This window comes from Mytilus trossulus, chromosome 7 (assembly GCF_036588685.1).
Source record: "Mytilus trossulus isolate FHL-02 chromosome 7, PNRI_Mtr1.1.1.hap1, whole genome shotgun sequence".
NCBI lineage: Eukaryota > Metazoa > Mollusca > Bivalvia > Mytilida > Mytilidae > Mytilus > Mytilus trossulus.
In genome coordinates, this window is record NC_086379.1 from 5,609,066 (window position 1) to 5,628,821 (window position 19,756).

The following is a 19,756-nucleotide window of genomic DNA, read 5'->3' on the forward strand; positions in this document are numbered from 1 at the left end:
ATAACTTAATATCTGACTGCTCTTAGAATTATTCAGCAGAAAATTATCTCAGATTTTGTTTTGCAAGTTGTAGGCAAATATTTCAGTTGTGTCAGTGCCTTGTTTTATTCTGTGAAGCCAACTTGAACCCGCAGCTAGTAGTTTAAGGATATGAAACGAAAAATATACTGAAATAAAATTTTTAACACACGTTTTCCAAGGAGCCACTGTTAAATGATGACAAAGCTAGCTATGGCTAGAAGAAGTTCAACATCTTAAATACAAAATCTTACTGTTTAGAGATTACAACTTTGTTATAAAAAAAAATGGGGAAGGTTTCCATAAAGCAAATATTTCACACAAATAAACGGGGAATAGTAGGGGCGGAGTAATAACAATCAATCGGAGTTTTAACAGAAGAATAACAAACATTACATGTATAGTTTGTTATTTTAAAGTAAGTTATGAATTCAAGAAAAACAACTACAAGGAGCATACCGGGATTTCTGAGAGAGCAAATGACTGAAAAAAAGAAAACAAAACAAATCAACAACAACAAAAACATTATTACAGCATAATCCTATATTTACAAACTCATGATTATCATACGATAATATTTGTTTTAAGCGTCATGTTTCTTTGTCATAACACGTTAAGATGCTGGCATTGTATTCAGCCTAAAAATAAGAAACTTTATCCTATGATATCAGTAAACCTATTTTGATTCACAACGAGGCTGTTGCAAGTTTTTTTCAATTTACTTTTAATTACCTTCATTACTTTAAATTACAACAGAAATAGTTTCAATTCTAGTCATAATAACAAGATTTTCAGTAGTAATCAATCTAATAAAAGTAATAAAGGCAATTATCAATATACATCTTTTTCAATTATGAAAGTATATAAAAATGATGAAATAAGTGATTGAATACGAAAAATAGAATATGATGGATTAAAAGTAAATTCCTTGGCATTACGCTTTTTACATACTATGTCTATCATTCGTCTGTATAGGCATTGCAAGAAATCTTGTCGAATCCAAAATAAACGAACTACTAAGACGTTTTATTGGAAATTATTAGCATTTAGTAGACGTATCTAATTGATTGTGATCCGTACGCATACATCGTAGATGTGAAGTATAGAAAAACGCATGCAATCTAAAACGTCCCTTTGCAACTAAAAAGGCGAATTTGACCTTTGAATTCACAGAACAACTACATGTATAGGTTAATTGAATAAAATACTTACAATTGCCTTGTCTCTCCAATTTTTATACGACCGCAAATTTTGAAAAAAATTTCGTCGTATATTGCTATCACGTTGGCGTCGTCGTCGTCGTCCGAATACTTTTAGTTTTCGCACTCTAACTTTAGTAAAAGTGAATAGAAATCTATGAAATTTTAACACAAGGTTTATGACCATAAAAGGAAGGCTGGTATTGATTTTGGGAGTTTTGGTCCCAACATTTTAGGAATTAGGGGCCAAAAAGGGCCCAAATAAGCATTTTCTTGGTTTTCGCACTATAACTTTAGTTTAAGTTAATAGAAATATATGAAATTTTGACACAAGGTTTATGACCACAAAAGAAAGGTTGGGATTGATTTTGGGAGTTTTGGTTTCAACAGTTTAGGAAATAGGGGCCAAAAAAGGGCCCAAATAAGCATTATTCTTGGTTTTCGCACAATAACTTTAGTTAAAGTAAATAGAAATCAATGAAATTTAAACACAATGTTTATGACCACAAAAGGAAGGTTGGTATTGATTTTGGGAGTTTCGGTCCCAACAGTTTAGGAATTAGGGGCCAAAAAGGGACCCAAATAAGCATTTTTCTTGGTTTTCGCACCATAGCGTTAGTAAAAGTAAATAGAAATCTATGAAATTTAAACACAAGGTTTATGACTATAAAAGGAATGTTGGTATTGATTTTGGGAGTTTTGGTCCCAACAGTTAAGGTAGATCACCAGTATATATTTTCTGAGACAGATTTTTTTTATAATTTGACAAAATGAAGATTTTACAATTCTCTTTTCAAAAATTTAATAAAAAGTATGGGTCACCGTGCTATTTTTCAAGCTATGAGTCGTTGAAAATTGCAAAAATTTGGTTAGTTTGTTCATAAAAAAACACATCAGGGTGCATAAAAAAAATTCTATGAGATAGAATTTTGAAATAAATTGTGAGAAGAAAGGTTTCATATTATGTTTTAAGAAAATAAAAAGAAAAAATGGTGTCACCGAACTTGTTTTCTTGCTACTAATAAATATAAAAAAATTCCCTATTAGCCCAGTATAAATTTTGTACTAAAAGAGTTATTTCCCCTTAAATGGCTAATTTGAAAAAAATAATTTTAAAACCAAAGAAAATGATATTTGTTAAAATATTTTGTATAATACAATTAATTAACAAGTTTTCTTTAAACAGAAAAAAATTCGAACAATTGAATTGCAAATCTGTCTCCAAATTTGCAGATTTAGGCAAATAACTAGACCGATTTTGTACTGTGATTGTACAATCCAAGATGGCGGTATACCATCAATCTACCTTAAGGAAAAAGGGGCCCAAAGGGTCCAAAATTAAACTTTGTTTGATTTCATCAAAATTGAATAATTGGGGTTCTTTAATATGCCGAATCTAACTGTGTATGTAGATTCTTAATTTTTGGTCCCGTTTTCAAATTGGTCTACATTAAGGTCCAAAGGGTCCAAAATTAAACTTAGTTTGATTTTAACAAAAATTGAAACCTTGGGGTTCTTTGATATGCTGAATCTAAAAATGTACATAGATTTTTGATTATTGGCCCAGTTTTCAAGTTGGCCCAAATCGAGGTCCAAAATTAAACATTGTTTGATTTCATCAAAAATTGAATAATTGGGGTTCTTTGATATGCCAAATCTAACTGTGTTTGTAGATTCTTAATTTTTGGTCCAGTTTTTAAATTGGTCTAAATTAAAGTGCAAAGGGTCCAAAATTAAACTAAGTTTGATTTTAACAAAAATTAAATTCTTGGGCCTCTTTGATATGCTGAATCTAAACATGTACTTAGATTTTTGATTATGGGCCCAGTTTTCAAGTTGGTCCAAATCAGGATCTAAAATTTTTATATTAAGTATTGTGCAATAGCAAGTCTTTTCAATTGCACAGTATTGTGCAATGGCAAGAAATATCTAATTTCACAATATTGTGAAATAGCCAATTTTTTTTAATTAAGAGTTATCTTTCTTTGTCCAGTATAGTAAGCAAGAAATATCTGCAAGAATTTTTTTTAATTGGAGTTATCTTTCTTTGTCCAGAATCAACTTAAATCTTTGTTATATACAATATACAATGTATATTCACTTTTTACTACCAACTGATAAATTTAAATAATCTTTACCATTCAGTGATAACAAGCAGTTTTTTTACATCTTAATATTTTATGATGTATTTAAATGAGTAGTAATTGTTGCAAACTCCATTAGAATATTTTAATTGAAATTAGTTTTGGAATAAGGGAAAGGGGGATGTGAATAAAAAATTGGGTTCAATTTTTCTCATTTGAAATTTCATAAATAAAAAGAAAATTTCTTCAAACATTTTTATGAGAGGATTAATATTCAACAGCATAGTGAATTGCTCTAAGAGAAAACAAAAATGTTAAGTTCATTTGAATACATTCATTCTGTGTCAGAAACCTATGCTGTGTCAACTATTTATTGCACAATAACTTAAGTTTAAGTAAATAGAAATCTGTGAAATTTAAACACAAGGTTTATGACCACAAAAGGAAGGTTGGTATTGATTTGTGGAGTTTAGATCCCAACAGTTTAGGAATTTGGGGCCAAAAAGGGGCCCAAATAAACATTTTTCTTGGTTTTCACATTATAACTTTAGTATAAGTGAATATAAATCTATGAAATTTAAACACAAGGTTTATGACCATAAATAGAAGGTTGGTATTGATTTTGGGAGTTTTGGTCCCAACAGATTAGGAATTTGGGGCCCAAAGGGTCCAAACTTAAACTTTTGTTTGATTTTGACAAAAATTGAATCCTTTGGGTTTGTTGATATGCTGAATCTAAAAATGTACTTAGATTTTTAATTATTGGCCCAGTTTTCAAGTTGGTCCAAATTGGGGTTCAAAATTAAAATTTGTTTGATTTCATCAAAAATTGAATAAATGGGGTTCTTTGATATTCCAAATCTAACTTATGTAGATTCTTAATTTTTGGTCCAGTTTTCAAATTGGTCTATATTAAGGTCCAAAGGGTCCAAAATTAAACTAAGTTTGATTTTAACAAAAATTAAATTCTTGGGGTTCTTTGATATGCTTTATCTTAACATGTACTTTGATTTTTGATTATGGGCCCAGTTTTCAAGTTGGTTCAAATCAGGATTCAAAATTATCATATTAAGTATTGTGCAATAGCAAGAAATTTTCAATTGCACAGCATTGCACAATAGCAAGAAATATCTAATTGCACAATATTGTGAAATAGCATTTTTTTTCAATTGGAGTTATCTTTCTTTGTATAGAATAGTAGTTGAATCAACTTTAATCATAGTTTTATACAATATACAATGTATTTTCATTTTTACTACCAACTGATAGATTAAAACAATCTTTACCATTCAGTGATAACAAGCACCTTTTATTACATTTTAATATTGTATGATGTATTTAAATGAGCAGTTATTGTTGCAAACTTCATTAGAAATTTGAATTGAAATCAGTACATTATAACTTTAGTATAAGTGAATAGAAATCTATGAAATTTAAACACAAGGTTTATGACCATAAAAGGAAGGTTGGTATTGATTTGGGGAGTTTTGGTCCCAACAGTTTAGGAATTTGGGGCCCAAAGGGTCCAAAATTAAACTTTGTTTGATTTCATAAAAAAATGAATAATTGGGGTTCTTTGATATGCCAAATCTAACTGTGTATTTAGATTCTTAATTTTTGGTCCTGTTTTCAAATTGGTTTACATTAAGGTCCAAAGGGTCCAAACTTAAACTTTGTTTGATTTTGACAAAAATTGAATCCTTGGGGTTCTTTGATATGCTGAATCTAAAAATGTACTTAGATTTTTAATTATTGGCCCAGTTTTCAAGTTGGTGCAAATCTGGGTCCAAAATTAAACTTTGTTTGATTTCATCAAAAATTGAATAAATGGGGTTCTTTGATATTCCAAATCTAACTGTGTATGTAGATTCTTAATTTTTGGTCCAGTTTTCAAATTGGTTTACATTAAGGTCCAAAGGGTCCAAATCATAATGTGACATAAACCTATGTTGTGTCAACTATTTAATCACAATCCACATTTAAAGCTGTATCAAACTTAAAAGTTGTGTCCATACTTGTCCCATCTGTTCAGGGTTCTACATCTGCGGTCGTATAATGCTACGCCCTGCGAAGCAACTGGTTAATAGTTCGTTTGTAAGTTTCAGCTACGTACATTGATGTATTCAAGTCGCTGCTTAAAATTGTTTTTAACTTGATTTTTGCAATGGAACTTCCATGCTAGTTTTATGTTGTAGGACAAACCTCATGTACTTTCTGAATAAATAATTTGATCCAACTAAAGTCAGTTGACTCAGTGCCGGTCAGTTAACCAGACTATGCTATATGATTTTTTTAACTGTTTTTTTTTTATCTGTATTTAGCTGTAACATTTCCAGCTGGACTTTATTTTTCCAAAACTTGAAAAAACAAAACAAAAATATTTTAGACTGTTTGATTCTGTCGAATAACCTTAACGTTCCTTCGATTGACATACATATACTGTACTGATACATTTTTTAAACTGTTATTTTTCATATTGTACTGTTATTTTTCTGACTGTACCAAGTCAGGATTATGACAGTTGTTATCCATGCATTTGTTTGGTGTATTTGAGCATTTGATTGGGGACTCTATCCTCGGCGGTCTGTACTTTTGTGATTTTATTTTTGAGTTATCTCTCTTTGAATAAAAGTTTAGCATCCGCAAAGCAATTGATATACAGTCGATAATGGTTTATCTATCTTAATCCGGTAAATTGCATAATCAAAACTAATGGAAAACAGACCATTTATCCTATTAAGAATGTTCTACTACATATTTCTTATCATATGGCAGCACTTAAATATTTTGATAGCTTGTTTATTGCTTACGCCCAGCGGGCAAATTACTAGCATAGTATGCAACCCTGAAACAAGTCAAACGATAAAACGATTCCAAAGATACAATTACCCACTGCTTCAAAAAAACGTTGGTCTCGGTTACAAAAATTAATCTGTGAAGTGGACACCCACTAGGTCAGTTTTGAGTTATTTGGTGTAACGAGCTATGTTTGATAGTGTCATTATCTTCTTTCAGTCGTATTGGCTATCAATGTAGGAAATTTTCTCGTTGCATCGAAGAACGTCTATCATCACTGAACTAGCATAATTTTTGTTTAGGGCCAGCTGAAGCACGCCTCAGGGTGCGTGATTTTCTTATTGCTTTGGAGACCTATTAATGGCCTTCTGCTGTTATCTGCACTTTGGTCGGGTTGTTGTCTCTTTGACACATTCCACATTTCCATTCTCAATTTTAAATCATTTCAAAGAGCTTTCAAAACAAGAAAAAAACATTGTTTAATGTATATTGATTTGATCATTTTTTTACTCGCTTCTTCTATACGCTCAATACTCTCCTTGGACGTTTTTCAGACATATTGACATTCATTCAGACGCGAATGTCAAAAATGAGTGACGTCAACAATGCTTGCAGTTTCAATTTAACCAGCTTGACCCATTTTCAAAGTTTGTTTTAAATTGCTAAATAAAACTCCACGTTGGTCAACTTTATACATATGCTAATAAATAAATATTGAATAAGTTTTTTTTTTTTCGTTTAATGTTAACTGCTAAACTCGGCTAAACAGCTGTCAGTGTTACATATCATGCAAAAACCTTGAACATTAATTGCTGTTTGCTCAAAACAGAAAAAAATTATAATTTATTGTATACCTTTAGTTATTTATTGAATTTCAACGACTGAGCAGGTGCAAAAATAAAGATTAAAATATATTTGAATACCATACGAATACCATATCGTATCCTTGGGCATCCTGCTTTCATAAGAAACGAACGCTCATATTCAACTGAAGTTTACGCCACAAAAATCATGATGGTGTCATCTTCGCGTACAAGTAAAACTGATTTCTTTGAAAATCACTCAACGCATATCAAAATTTTTAAAACAACTGTAGAACTGTCTATATAACTGCGTACTGGAAATGGCAAAGTATATATATATATTGCACATTCAAAATGATTCCCAACAAGCATCAAAACGCAAATAAGTAATGCATACTGTCATAATTATATTAATCATGATACAGTACTTAGTAAATCAAAATCATTAACCTGCATGAAATATTTTACGAGCAACCTATGCAGCACAATAACATAGCAGGGTAATTAGGAAATAGATGCTGGCATTTTCTTCACTTCGCTTTCATGTCTTTACATATATTTAGTAATAAAAAAAGAGCGAAGGGTGATTTATCGTTGTAAGTTATAGACGCTCACTCACGGTGTGCCAGGTGCATGAACAATAGAAGTCACGTGATGGGTGTACAGATTCTGATAGACTGCACTTCAAATTCAAAACACCACATCAAAGAAAGATGATACCTGTTAGGTTGGTATGTCAATGGGACAACTACCCACCACAAACCAAATGACGTACATGTAAGCAATATAGGCTCCCCTGATTGTAGTTACATTGCTTTATAAATGTCACTATGTGCCTTTGGTCTGAAATGTACGCAGTGCAATGTGCACGCTAACGATACTCTTCTTTGGTGTCACTTTCTCGATTAGCACGTGTTGTGTTTTGTGTACTGTTGTTTATCTTTTATCGGCCATGAGGTTGTCGGTTTGTTTTCGACTTATTATAAAATTGAGAATGGAAGTTTGAGCCACATGTGGAGCAGGATCTGCTCACCCTTCTGGAGCACCTGAGATCAACCCTAGTTTTTGTTGGGGTTCTTGTTGTTTATTCTTTAGTTTTCTATGTTGTGTCATGTGTGCTGTTGTTTTTCTGTTTGTCTTTTTCATTTTTAGCCATGGCGTTGTCAGTTTGTTTTAGATTTATGAGTTTGACTGTCCCTTTGGTATCTTTCTTCGCTCTTTTGAATGTCCCTTAAAGGCCTTGTTATCTTTCGTTTCGATTTCGGTTTTACAATATCCGATTGCTTGGGTGTTGTTTACGTTAGTTCTATTGTTGTCAAGGATCAGGAATAACGAAGAAATAAAAAAGAAAGTTTAAAAGAAAGATAAAATGCAAAATTTGGAGTGTAAGATGCTATAATTGTAATTACTGTTAATTATCCAAAAAAAAATGTTTATTTTATAACTGTTCATAATTACCTGCTGGTTATCTTTGAAATACTATACTCCTCTCCAACTCTTGTGCCAACACTTACATTCCTTACTAGAAGACTTTTTATCTTGTCTGTCTTGATCAGTAGTAAATAACAATTAAATAAAACAACAAATGAAAAATGAAATAAGAAAGCATTTAATAGAATCTGTGAAATCCTGTAGTTTCTTTACTTTAAGAATGATATGTTTTCTTATTTTATAATTTGTGTGCACTTTGTTATTTATACTTTAATCCCTCGTAGTAAAACATGTGCTTAGATTCCCAGTCTTTCTGTATTGCTTGTGAGCCCGGATGGTTCAACCTCGGTGTTTCAAGGACCGATGAAATTATCATATTTTTATTTTTGACAACCCGGTATCGATAATCATGATGATAATGGTATAAATATAAAATGTAATGTATATTTTTGCATATAATGCAAGTCTCATATTCGTCAGGTAACTAAGGACATTGAAAGACAGATAGGATGCAATGTGTGGAGAAGCAGTTTTCTCCATAATGATCGACAGAAAGTAAGATCGATCTTGATAATGATTGAGAGAAGGAAGAAGTTTTTCATTCACGATCATTGTTGCATTACACGTATATGCATACAGTTAATTATTTACGTTGTCTGTGTCTAATCAAGGAGTAATTGAAACAAGAATCGTTCTAGAGAAAATGTATGTCCGAATCGGAAGTCATGAATTAAACAGCATCAGATACAATTTTCCTTGTATACATTTCCGTTTAGTTTGATATACAACTATCATATTAATGCACCTCAAAAATGAAAGGTGTGTTGTAAGCGTAAACTTAACACACTCTACCCCCACGAATATATTCAAATGTCTTTCAGCTGTTTGTATCGGTAGTTTGCTGTCTTGTTGACGTATACCAAACACCCGGCATCTGTATTCATATTCGAGAACTCGCAAGCTTTGACCTTATCTATCACCATAGTTATTGTTTTAATTTTTAGTAAACAAAACAAGCTTTATTTATTTGTGAAATGTAAATGTGATTAACCATGTTAACTGTGTATCATATGCATTACAACTGCAGTTTTATCATCCTATCAAAACTTTTAATATTGAGTCAGATGCCGAGTTTATTTTTATATTCTACGGAAAAGCGATAATGACTATTTCAGAGGCAAAGAACGCAAATCTATCTATTAATTATTATTAATTGAATTTAATAAAGGATTGTTTTATTATAAGAAGACGTATTTTGCCCTAAAGACGCTTAAATAACATATGAATGGAAAATTCATTCAATGTTCGTCATTTTCAGGAATTTGGTAAGATCGCCAATGAGACAATTTTCCAGATGAGACCAAGATGGCACAGGAATTAACAATCAAAGGTCACCATACGGTCTTCAACAATGAGAAAAGCCCATAATGTTCCTTTTTCCTCAGAAATGTCCCGATTGAAATTATTGCCTTGACACATAATACAAATCTGTGTGTCCCCAGTAACGGAAACTCGAAAATTACTTAATTGTCTCCCTTTTGGCAATTCGCCATTTTATATAGTATACAAAATATCATAACTTAAAATAACTTAAAGAAAGTTCCAAAACAGCATGGAACTGTATATCAATCCCACTGTAAGATGAAGTTCCATTAAAAATAAAAACAATATAAGTAAAAAAAAAACAACAGTTATATATAGGACTTAACAGACACAAAATTGATTCTTGGCACGTATGGTTTTGTTAATTAATTTCAAAGTCAGAAAATGAGTGAAAGACCTGTAATTCCATAAAAACAGAGATAAAATCGGAGATATGACAATAACATCAGAAACTGTTCAGTTGAAATAATTAGATCCTAATTAACTTCGACACCTAAATGAGGAGGGCCTAATTAGATATTTAACCCAACAGTTTCTGACAATACCAGGTGCCCTAGCAGTGAGTATGGAACTCATAGATACATGTTAAGCAGATATTTTGAAATGATTTGCAATTAGGCATAAAAGTGCGGTCGCGTGTTGATGCTATTTTTCAAAATATTTACATGGCAAAGAAGTAAACTTTAACGTTACAGTTTTAAAGGATCACATGGCATTCGAGTTGCCAAATATATTCAAAAAAGCAAGCCGATTTTGAGATTGCTGTATGAATCTGGCAAGAATTAAGCATACATACACTCGGTGTAGTGAAAGATTTATGAAGTACATCAAAGGGAGCTAATTCAGTATAATCTTATGAACTCTAATGAAGTTTTAGAAGATTAAAAAGTGAAAGTATCTGTATGATAAACAAAAGGCTTGTTTCATTCATGAAGGAAATTGAAAACCACCAGACAGACCAGAGATTATATATATACGTTTTGACGATTAAATGAGGTGTCAAGTTTGATCGTGAGTTTGGCAAGAACATCATAACATACTAACTGATTTGGATTTTATTTTATAATTTTGACGAAACTTGATCAATCTGAATTGATGCAATACGCTTGGATCTATCATAAACAGTTTGAATTTTGATGATTTATTTTCGTGTAGCCATGCTAAACAAATTATGAGTTCTTATTAAAGGATATTAAGTCGCTGCTGCGAGGGATAAAACGAGACTAGCAAATGACAGAAAATGAGGATTGCAAATATAATATTTATTGGGGAATATTTTATTCATTTGACATTTGATAACAGCAAAATACTTATAAGTTCGTGTATACATTCAAAAACCATCTTCTGGGAAAATATTAAGTTCACTAACAATAGGTCATATTCATGAAATTTATGAATCCTTTGGGAATCTTAGATTCAAATTCATGATTTTCTGATAACTGCAAACTGTAGTAGAGAAAAAATGCGAAAGATTTGAGAAAGATAGAGTAAAGATTTACAGAAAATTCATATATACAAGTTGTAGAGAATATGAACCATGATGTAATAAAGACTACTTTGTTCTAGTTAATGGAAAGTAAACAGTGCATTTAGTTACTTCTTCGGTTGTATTTTGTTAAAGATAACCAGTGAAATAATGGAAAAGCGTTTAAAAGTACTAGAATGAAAAGTAAATCTGGAAATGTTAGCTAAAGATATTCTCAAAGACATAAGACAACGAAAAAATGGGAACATTGCGAGATTTGCAGTTCCTTTTAAGGGAGAAAATTGAAGAAGTTCAACAACGAGATTCTTTAATTGATGAACTTGAGGCCGAATTAGACGAAAAAGATGAAGTTATACGCCATCTTAGAAACGAATTGGATAAGTACCGTTCTATAATAAAACCAATGACCAAACGAGTACAGCGACAAGAAACACTCCAACCTGAGCGTTCCAAACGAACAGCAATATCTGCTGAGCCAGCTCAATACGGGTCAATTCTTGCTCTGTATAAACCGAAATATGTTACAAAGCCTTCTCAGTAAGTAGGACATTTACTTTATATGCTAATTGAATATCGCGACGTCTGAAATATTTGACCATATGATACCGAATGTTATTTAAGGCAATGTCCGATGCTGTTTTTGGCTACCAAAGAGCGGGCCTCGCTTATCTATATGTAAGCAAGGAACTTGCAACTATAGAATTTATCATTTTCCTTTTTTTCAGCAGTGAAAAGTCTACTTCTATCTTTTTAACTAATTAATTGATTGTCTCGTAGAAATGCACAACACTGAATTAGTGTTGATCCTCACAAATTGTATGTGCATTAACAAAATGTAAATACTATTTTTTAAACTAGAAAGTAATTTAAAATTCTAAGCTGCAGTAAAAAAAATTGTAAAGCTATAGTTCATACAGACGAAGTACCTATATCCAATCAAAATCAACGCATTGTACATTACCATAGAGCTGTTAACATTGATGTTCATAGAACGTCTTCCAATAAAACTCAGAACATGTTAAACGCACAAATAGCATATGACTATTTGGTCAATGGTATACTTTTAATGGTCTAGAGTCTTCTCATACAAAGTCCATTCAGGTATTTTCGAAAGTAAACATCTAGGCTTAATGAACCCAAATGCGCATTAAACCTCAAAGTCACATAAGAGTAGAAAACTGTCAAATCTTTGTAATTTCATTGCTATAGTGGATGCATGAGTAAACCTTTCAAATTTATTACAGCTGGCATTGGTCTATTTCAGTAGCACTCACCGAACTTTATATCGTGTAAACAAAAAGTTAACATGCATCAAATGCAAAGTGATGACAGTTATTGACAGGTATTTAATTCTTATCTCTTACTTACACCTGTATCATGCGTGCCGACGCGTGCTTACAAGATACAATTATTTACATGGAAACAATTTTTGGTGCATTAAATGTATTTTAATCCGAATTAATTATTGAGAATGAAACGCCTTTGTCATTAATGAATGAAGTGTGTAACCTTGTCTACTGAAATAGCTTGTTTTAAACCTCAAAATGCAACATACGACTTATATTCTCTAAAGACGCAGACATAGAAACTAGTTGCATTTACAACTTTTTAAAAACTTTATTGTCCTTTTTTGTCGTGGGATGTATAAATACCCTGCCAAGTCTGGTCTGTTTTTTTTTGTTTTATGTTGTCTTCTTTGTATCTGATGAGTTAAGCCCATTTCTACTGAATTTGATAGTTTGTTATTATGTTGTACTGTTACTCAACCATTCCAGGTTATGGTACTAACAAACTAGTAAAACCTCGCATCAGGTATATGTTTGTTTCAAGTCAGGAGCCTGCAATTTAGTAGCTGTCGGTTGTTGCTGATTAACATATTTGATTTTCATTCATTGTTTTGTACATAAATCAGGTTTTAATTCGGAAATTTTATTAATCGGGGTCTTGAAGAGAGCGGGAGTGGATCGTAACCCTTGGCTAGCGAAGATGAGACACATATGTCTCTGGCTCATTTATTAAACAGTATATTAAACAGTATATGGAACTGAGGACAGGGTGCTGTTGGGGTCATTTGTTGTGTTTGACGTTTTATTTTTATGGATATGTGATGTATTGTTAATATTACATGTAATTGTTATGCCTTTAATCATCTTAAGGGTGTAAGTTGTGCTAAATAAAAAAATAATTATAAATGATCTTCCTATAGCTTAGTTGATCTACCATGATTAAAAACTTAAGTAAGCATTTTCTCCAAAATGACGTCTTCATACCTAAACACTGTCAACTACGTTCTAGATGAAATCCACAATCTAGGGTATCGATCAACGGAGTGATAATAACACAAACAAACAAAACACTAGGTTGATCTTTTTCTCATTTTTAAGTAGTTTGTCTTAACTTTTTGTTTGATATTAATCAATCCCTCAAAAAGACGCATGTTATGTTAGAAAACTTTTTTTGAAAAGGAATTTGTAAATCTGAGGATATTTTTTCTAGCATAATAAGACATAACCTTGTTGTTCTGTTAATTTATAAACGGTAGGTTCAGGTCAATTTGCGCATGTTACATGGTTAATTAGAAAAGTGCTTATGGTGTATAACTATCATTATTCCTTGATCACATACATTATGTCTTAATTAAAAGTAAAACAGGATACAACGAGAATGGTATAACACATTATAATACATTGCATGTATTGTATAAAATAATACCGGCCACACTCAACACGCAATTGTTCAGAAGAAAATATATATGTGTGTTTTTTGGGTATATAATGAACGCATCATCCGCTATAAAAATTCATACTTTATAAAAAATGTCACAAAGGGCAGTTGATAGCTGTTACGCGATATTCATTTGTTTTGGGTAGATATTGATCTATTGTCACTCAAACCACCTCTTTTTTTATTTTGACGTTATAAGAAGATGTGGTTACGTATATATATATAAGTGCCAATGAGACAACTCTCCATCCAAGTCACAATTTAGGGTCAAAGTACAGCCTCCAACATGGAGCATTAACTCTAACTGAACAGCAAGCTATAAAGGGTGTTTATTGTCTGCTTATGTATTCGACCGTTATCGCAGTTTCGCAGTTTCGCAGTTTCATCGAGAATCTCCATTGTTTGGTACTTTTCATCATGCAGACAATCTCCGAAACAGCGGTTAGCGTCTTTTTGCTATGCTACGTTGACTATAACGTGATAATTTAGCGAAGCAACGTCACCGCTGTTTCGGAGTTTGTCCATCAGAGTTACTTTTTTGAAGAAAAAAACCATGGTAAGGATATAACGAACATGGAATATAATGCCAATAAGACAGCAAGCAAACATACAAAAGAACCAATATGATATCATTGTGTTATGATGATTTCTTGTGCTTCCATTTCGTAGTTTTGACTGTATTCAATGCAAATTAATTAGGTACATCACTCTAGATAATGAGTGACGTAATTCCTACACCCACTGATCATTGTGATATATACAGTGATTGATATACTATGTAACCCTATATTGTACTTCGCCCATGCAGTATCGAATTTAAAATTATTAATAGAGATCACGATATTTCTGTCACTGAATTAGATGACCACTGCTTTTGTCATATATAACACGTTTTTACTCACTACAAAGCTTAACTAAACGCCTCTTTCTTGCAATCACAACACATATACATGTTGCAATTGTTATTTTTTTAACAATTAGAAGACGAAAATACACAAATCAAAACGAGCCACTTACATCTTGAAAGAGGTCGTTTGAATTGTTCATATAATTCGTAAATCAAACAAATTGTAAAAAGAATTTGGTTCGTTTTACCAGATGATTAAATAGTTAATTTTGATTACACATGCGTAAAATTTCTCGATTAACCTTCCTTACTCAAAATCAGATGTAAATAATTTGAGAATGCATCTTAAAGCTATTGTCTTTTGGCAGACTTTGCCAAACATGTGCTTTTGAAGGCTGGAAGAAATTTCAGTTTTAGTTAAAGTGTTAAGAACATCAACAATATCTTAAAAAACAAACCGTTGAAAGGCTTTTCTATAAATGAATGTAAAGTAAATCAAAGATTACAAATAAAATGGTCTGCGATGACTGTTTAACCGTATTTTTTTCTGTATAGGACAAGCTTATAAGTATGTACTGAGAAATATGATAACATTTTTCATAAACTCCCCGTTGACAATTTAAGAAATCACTAAGAAACTACAGTTCCAACTCTCTTAGAAAAATTGACTTTTCCTGCACTTTCCATTTGAATTTACATAGCACTTTACTTTGAACGTATTTTATATTCCAATGTTTCGGTTTGAATTCAAAGGGACAAAATACGAACGAAAAGTCGAACAACTGGATTAATACTACAAAGAACTGTAATGATTAAGTAACTTGATTCTGTCAAAATATAGAGGTCAGGATAAGGGGGCAAAATATAGAGGTCAGGATGCATTTCAGATGTTTATATAGACTCATGGGATTTTATCTGTCCCATTAAACAATAAATAGCCAATAGGGCTACAATTATCCCATGGAACACAAAAAAAAATCCCATGGGATTATAATAATGATCAATCCCATGGAATTTTGCACTGTCTCTTGTGATATTAAAAATCCCATGTTTTTCTAAATCAAATTGCAAAATATATCTGATAACAACAGTAGAAAAGCAATGAATTTATTGAATCCCATGTAATTTTGCACATTTTGGTTATAGACATGACAATGTAGCTCTTAGGCCGCGGATTTGCAAATGAGTGTTTTGAAAATTGAAAGTGTCCAGTGTTTAGTGTTCAATGCAATGTTTTTGGGAAGTAATTTTATTCCCTCTATGTTGATACTATGTGAAACCATTGGTCTGATTGCGTTTTTACTTTACAGTTCCTGTTTTTTAATCCAATTATAACGATAAAAGATAAGAATTGTTATTTTCAACGTAGAAGTAATGGCATTGACATTGAAAACTGCATCTTACCAAATTCGTTCGAATTGAAAAAAAAACCGATTTGAAATGTCAGGTAAAATGTTAATGATATAAATCGGTCTATCTGAAATACCAAGATTGATTAAATATGTTTTGATATACACAGAAGAGCATGGAGATTTGATAATTCATTTGTTACTTACAGCTGTTTTATTAATAAGGTGTGAAAATTATATCAAGGATTTGTCAGGTACAAATGAATAAATCTGACACGTGTCTTTCAACGCTATGTGTATTTTTCTGATGAAGAGGAGCAAAAATGTAATTTTCTTTTAATACACTCTTTATCATTCACGGAGAATCACTTATCTTTATAAAGTATCGGATAGCATCCAACAGCTTTGACTTCAGATACAAAATCAAAAGATATGTATTTTACTTTGAACCGATATTGGAATATGTAGAAAACAAGTATAAACTCTGGAAATTTTAAATAAAAAGTTGTAATTTGCGAGTGTAAATAAAAAGTTATTTGTTCTAAGAAATTGGATTAAACCTGTTTTTTTAAGAGTGACTGGTTTACCATGTGTATATCTACACATCCTAGAAATATGCTTAAAGGCAATGAACTGATTGGAAGTTGATGATTTTAACGGAAATCTTCAAGTTTTACAGATATTTTGACAGTGAATAGTTGCTAAGTTTATTCTATTTCTCAAGTGGAATTTGGAGAATTTTACTCTTGAAAGTGCATAAGGCAAAACTGCCACGCACACTGTGATAACAGAGAAGATTCACTCTGATAAAAGCTTCGGAAGATAATGTTAAACATGTACGAAGTAAACGTTACACTGAAGTAATAAGTTTCTAAAATAAAAATACGAAAGAAACACCTCACTTATGCTCTGGAAATTAAGAATTAGAAATTGCTGCCACTTAAAAACAATTCACTTTTGAATCATACAAATTAACAACAGTTCGTAATACTTTTTTCTGCGATGATTGATTTGAATTAGAAAAGGTAGAAGACACTAATTAAAAAAAAAAGATAAGATATAGAGATTCAAAGTCAAAGAACGCCTCCGATTCATTTAATCCATGCCAGCACATGTTTTAAATATTTGTAAACTAATTGAGGAATCAAAGTCAGGATTGGCTATTAACACGGGCGAAAGCAAATTTTTATATAAAAGAAACATAATGTGAAAAACAACGTGAAAATCTTTTCATATTGTTATATCAAAAAGTTCCATTACCATTTAATTAATGCTAGAGAAGGAAAGAGGAATTTTTGAAGCAAAGCTATCAACATTTATTAGAAGATATCGTATTTTTCGTTGCTAAAGATACGGTGTGATATTGGAAATCATAATAGGATGAACAGAACATTAATCCATGCAATTTCATTTCGGACATGAAATTTAATTTAAAGTGAACACAGAATGGAAAATGAAATAACGACTACTATATTCAACATGGAGAATTAAGTCAAACTCAATCAAACGTTTAAGTCCGTTAGTTAATTCAATCAAACGCTTGGACCATTCATATTACTTTAACTATCATGGGTAATTAATATCTAGTGGTAGCTATACTTCTATCAAGTAAAATTATGTATCAATAAGTAATTAAAGATAAATATTCTTATATTCTTACATGCCGTGTCAGTTTCAATATTCAACATAATGAATTAACACGTACAGAAAACCAAAAGGTTAAAGTTCATTGCATCATTGGAAAGGATATATAAGTAAAGGTTTTGTTTTAAGTGAAGTGTCAGTTTATTCCAAAGATTGGACCTAAGAAAAAGACTTATCACTGGCTGCATTTCTGTTTAAGCTGACTATTGACTAAAATTTGGGGATAATAAGAGAACCACTAGTGTAGTTTCCGTGCTTTGTACATAAATTGTGGACAAAGAGGAAACTTAAGACTTTTCAACTTAAACCACATTTGTGCTCGCTGAATATCTGTTTAGGTTTTCAAGTTGTTTTTTGAGTCTCCAATATGGGCACATTAAGAGAACTTCAGAGGTGTCTTAGTGATAAAATTGAGGAGTTAAAACAAAGAGATGACTTGATTGACGAATTAGAATCGGAACTGGATGAAAAAGATTCTTTAATCAAATCTTTACAGAATGAACTTGATAAGTATAGATCTATCTTAAAACCAGCATCGCCACCAATAAAGAAACGTTTAGCAATGTCAAGGGACAGAATTAAACGATGTGCTATATCTGCGGAACCTGCTAAATTTGATGCATTAAGCTTTAAGAAGCTGACAAAATTTCAGAAGGCATCCAGGTATGTGGCTGTTCGCTTGTCATTTTGGTAAATGAAAGTAAGGAGTTTACAAATGAGATTACAAATCTCTATGTTCAAGGATTTAGCAGTTTATTTTGTTTATCTGGATTTATAAAAGTTATTATAATTATTGGGGTTATACAGCTATCAGCCTAGCTTGGGAATATTATACTCAGATTAGACTTTTAGCCTCAGGTTTGCAAGCAATGTATCAACGCAAACTTAAATATCGGGTTATTTTCGCCAAGTATATCATTTTCGTATTGGTGAAAAAATTGTTTAATTTTCAATCGATGTAAAAAAATATTTTTAAATCGACTTTCATTTGATGGGCAGGATAGTTGCAGGTGATGTTTTGCCTCTTAATGTTTCAGTTGTGAAAAAAACATATAAGATTAGCTGACCGATGAATATAAGAAATTTGTCCCAAATTATAATGATTTCCGAATGAGAATGGAGTATAGATTTTCTTAAGTAAGAAAAATTGATAGCACAGAAACAAGACAGGTGCTAGCTGCCATTCTCTTTGTGAAGTTATTAGAAGTTAATAGATATATACTGCATTTGCTCCTTGTACACATTTCTCAGCACGAGTTAATAATTCTTTATGCCGAGATGGGAAAATAAAAATGTATCTTTGTTTAAATGTATTTCAAATTATCTCGCTCCTAATCGTAAAACCTTGCTTAGAATGCAGATAAATTGATAGAACCTTTATCATATGACGGGGAAAGCATTTGTCGGTTCGGCAATGTAAAGTGGAAGAAATCTGGCAAATGCATTCATTATATAATATAATTATTACTCAGATAAATAAACGTATTCTCCAGTTGTGATTGCCATTACGGTTGAAGGGTCGATTATTATCCATCAGAACTTTTCTAGTGCACTTGATCTCAATCTTTTATAAGTTTTATAAGTTTTTGGCACAACTTTTTGAAATTTTTGGTCCAAGTTAATGCCCTTCAACTTTGTACTTGTTTGGCTTTTAACTGTTTTGATATGAGCGTCACTGTTGAGTCTTATGTAAACGAAACGGGCGTCTGGCGTACTAAATTATAATCCTGGTATCTTTGATAACTATTCCCACCATTATCTTTTGTAACTTGGACGTGATATTGAACCGCATCGGGGGTATCGTTTGCTGAGTGGACTTAGTTGTTCTCTGGAAGTATTATATTGTTAATATGATACTTCCATGTTGTTGTGCATAAACTGGCCACCCGATGGTTGGTTTTTGTAGATTAAAGCAAAACAACAGCAGGGGTCCAGTTAAGCTACTGCACCACTTTCTTTTAAATACCGTTAGATGCTATGAGTTCGAAACCC

At 31.8% G+C, this 19,756-nt stretch overlaps 1 protein-coding gene across 3 annotated transcripts in view; it reads left to right on the top strand.

Moving 5' to 3' along the window:
* The window catches only part of LOC134724518 (cGMP-dependent protein kinase 1-like), a 105,371-nt gene that overhangs the window by 21,623 nt on the left and 63,992 nt on the right, over nt 1-19,756 (top strand). Inside the window, exon 1 of one of the 3 annotated variants that reach the window (XM_063587589.1) lies at nt 11,274-11,737. The exons of 1 other annotated variant lie outside the window; for it this stretch is intronic. In XM_063587589.1, the coding sequence (XP_063443659.1) occupies nt 11,439-11,737 (299 nt within the window). In that variant the 5' untranslated portion in view covers nt 11,274-11,438. Of the gene's footprint in view, nt 1-11,273; nt 11,738-18,116; nt 18,428-19,756 lie in introns of those variants that run through there. One more of the 3 variants, XM_063587590.1, reaches the window with a different exon arrangement.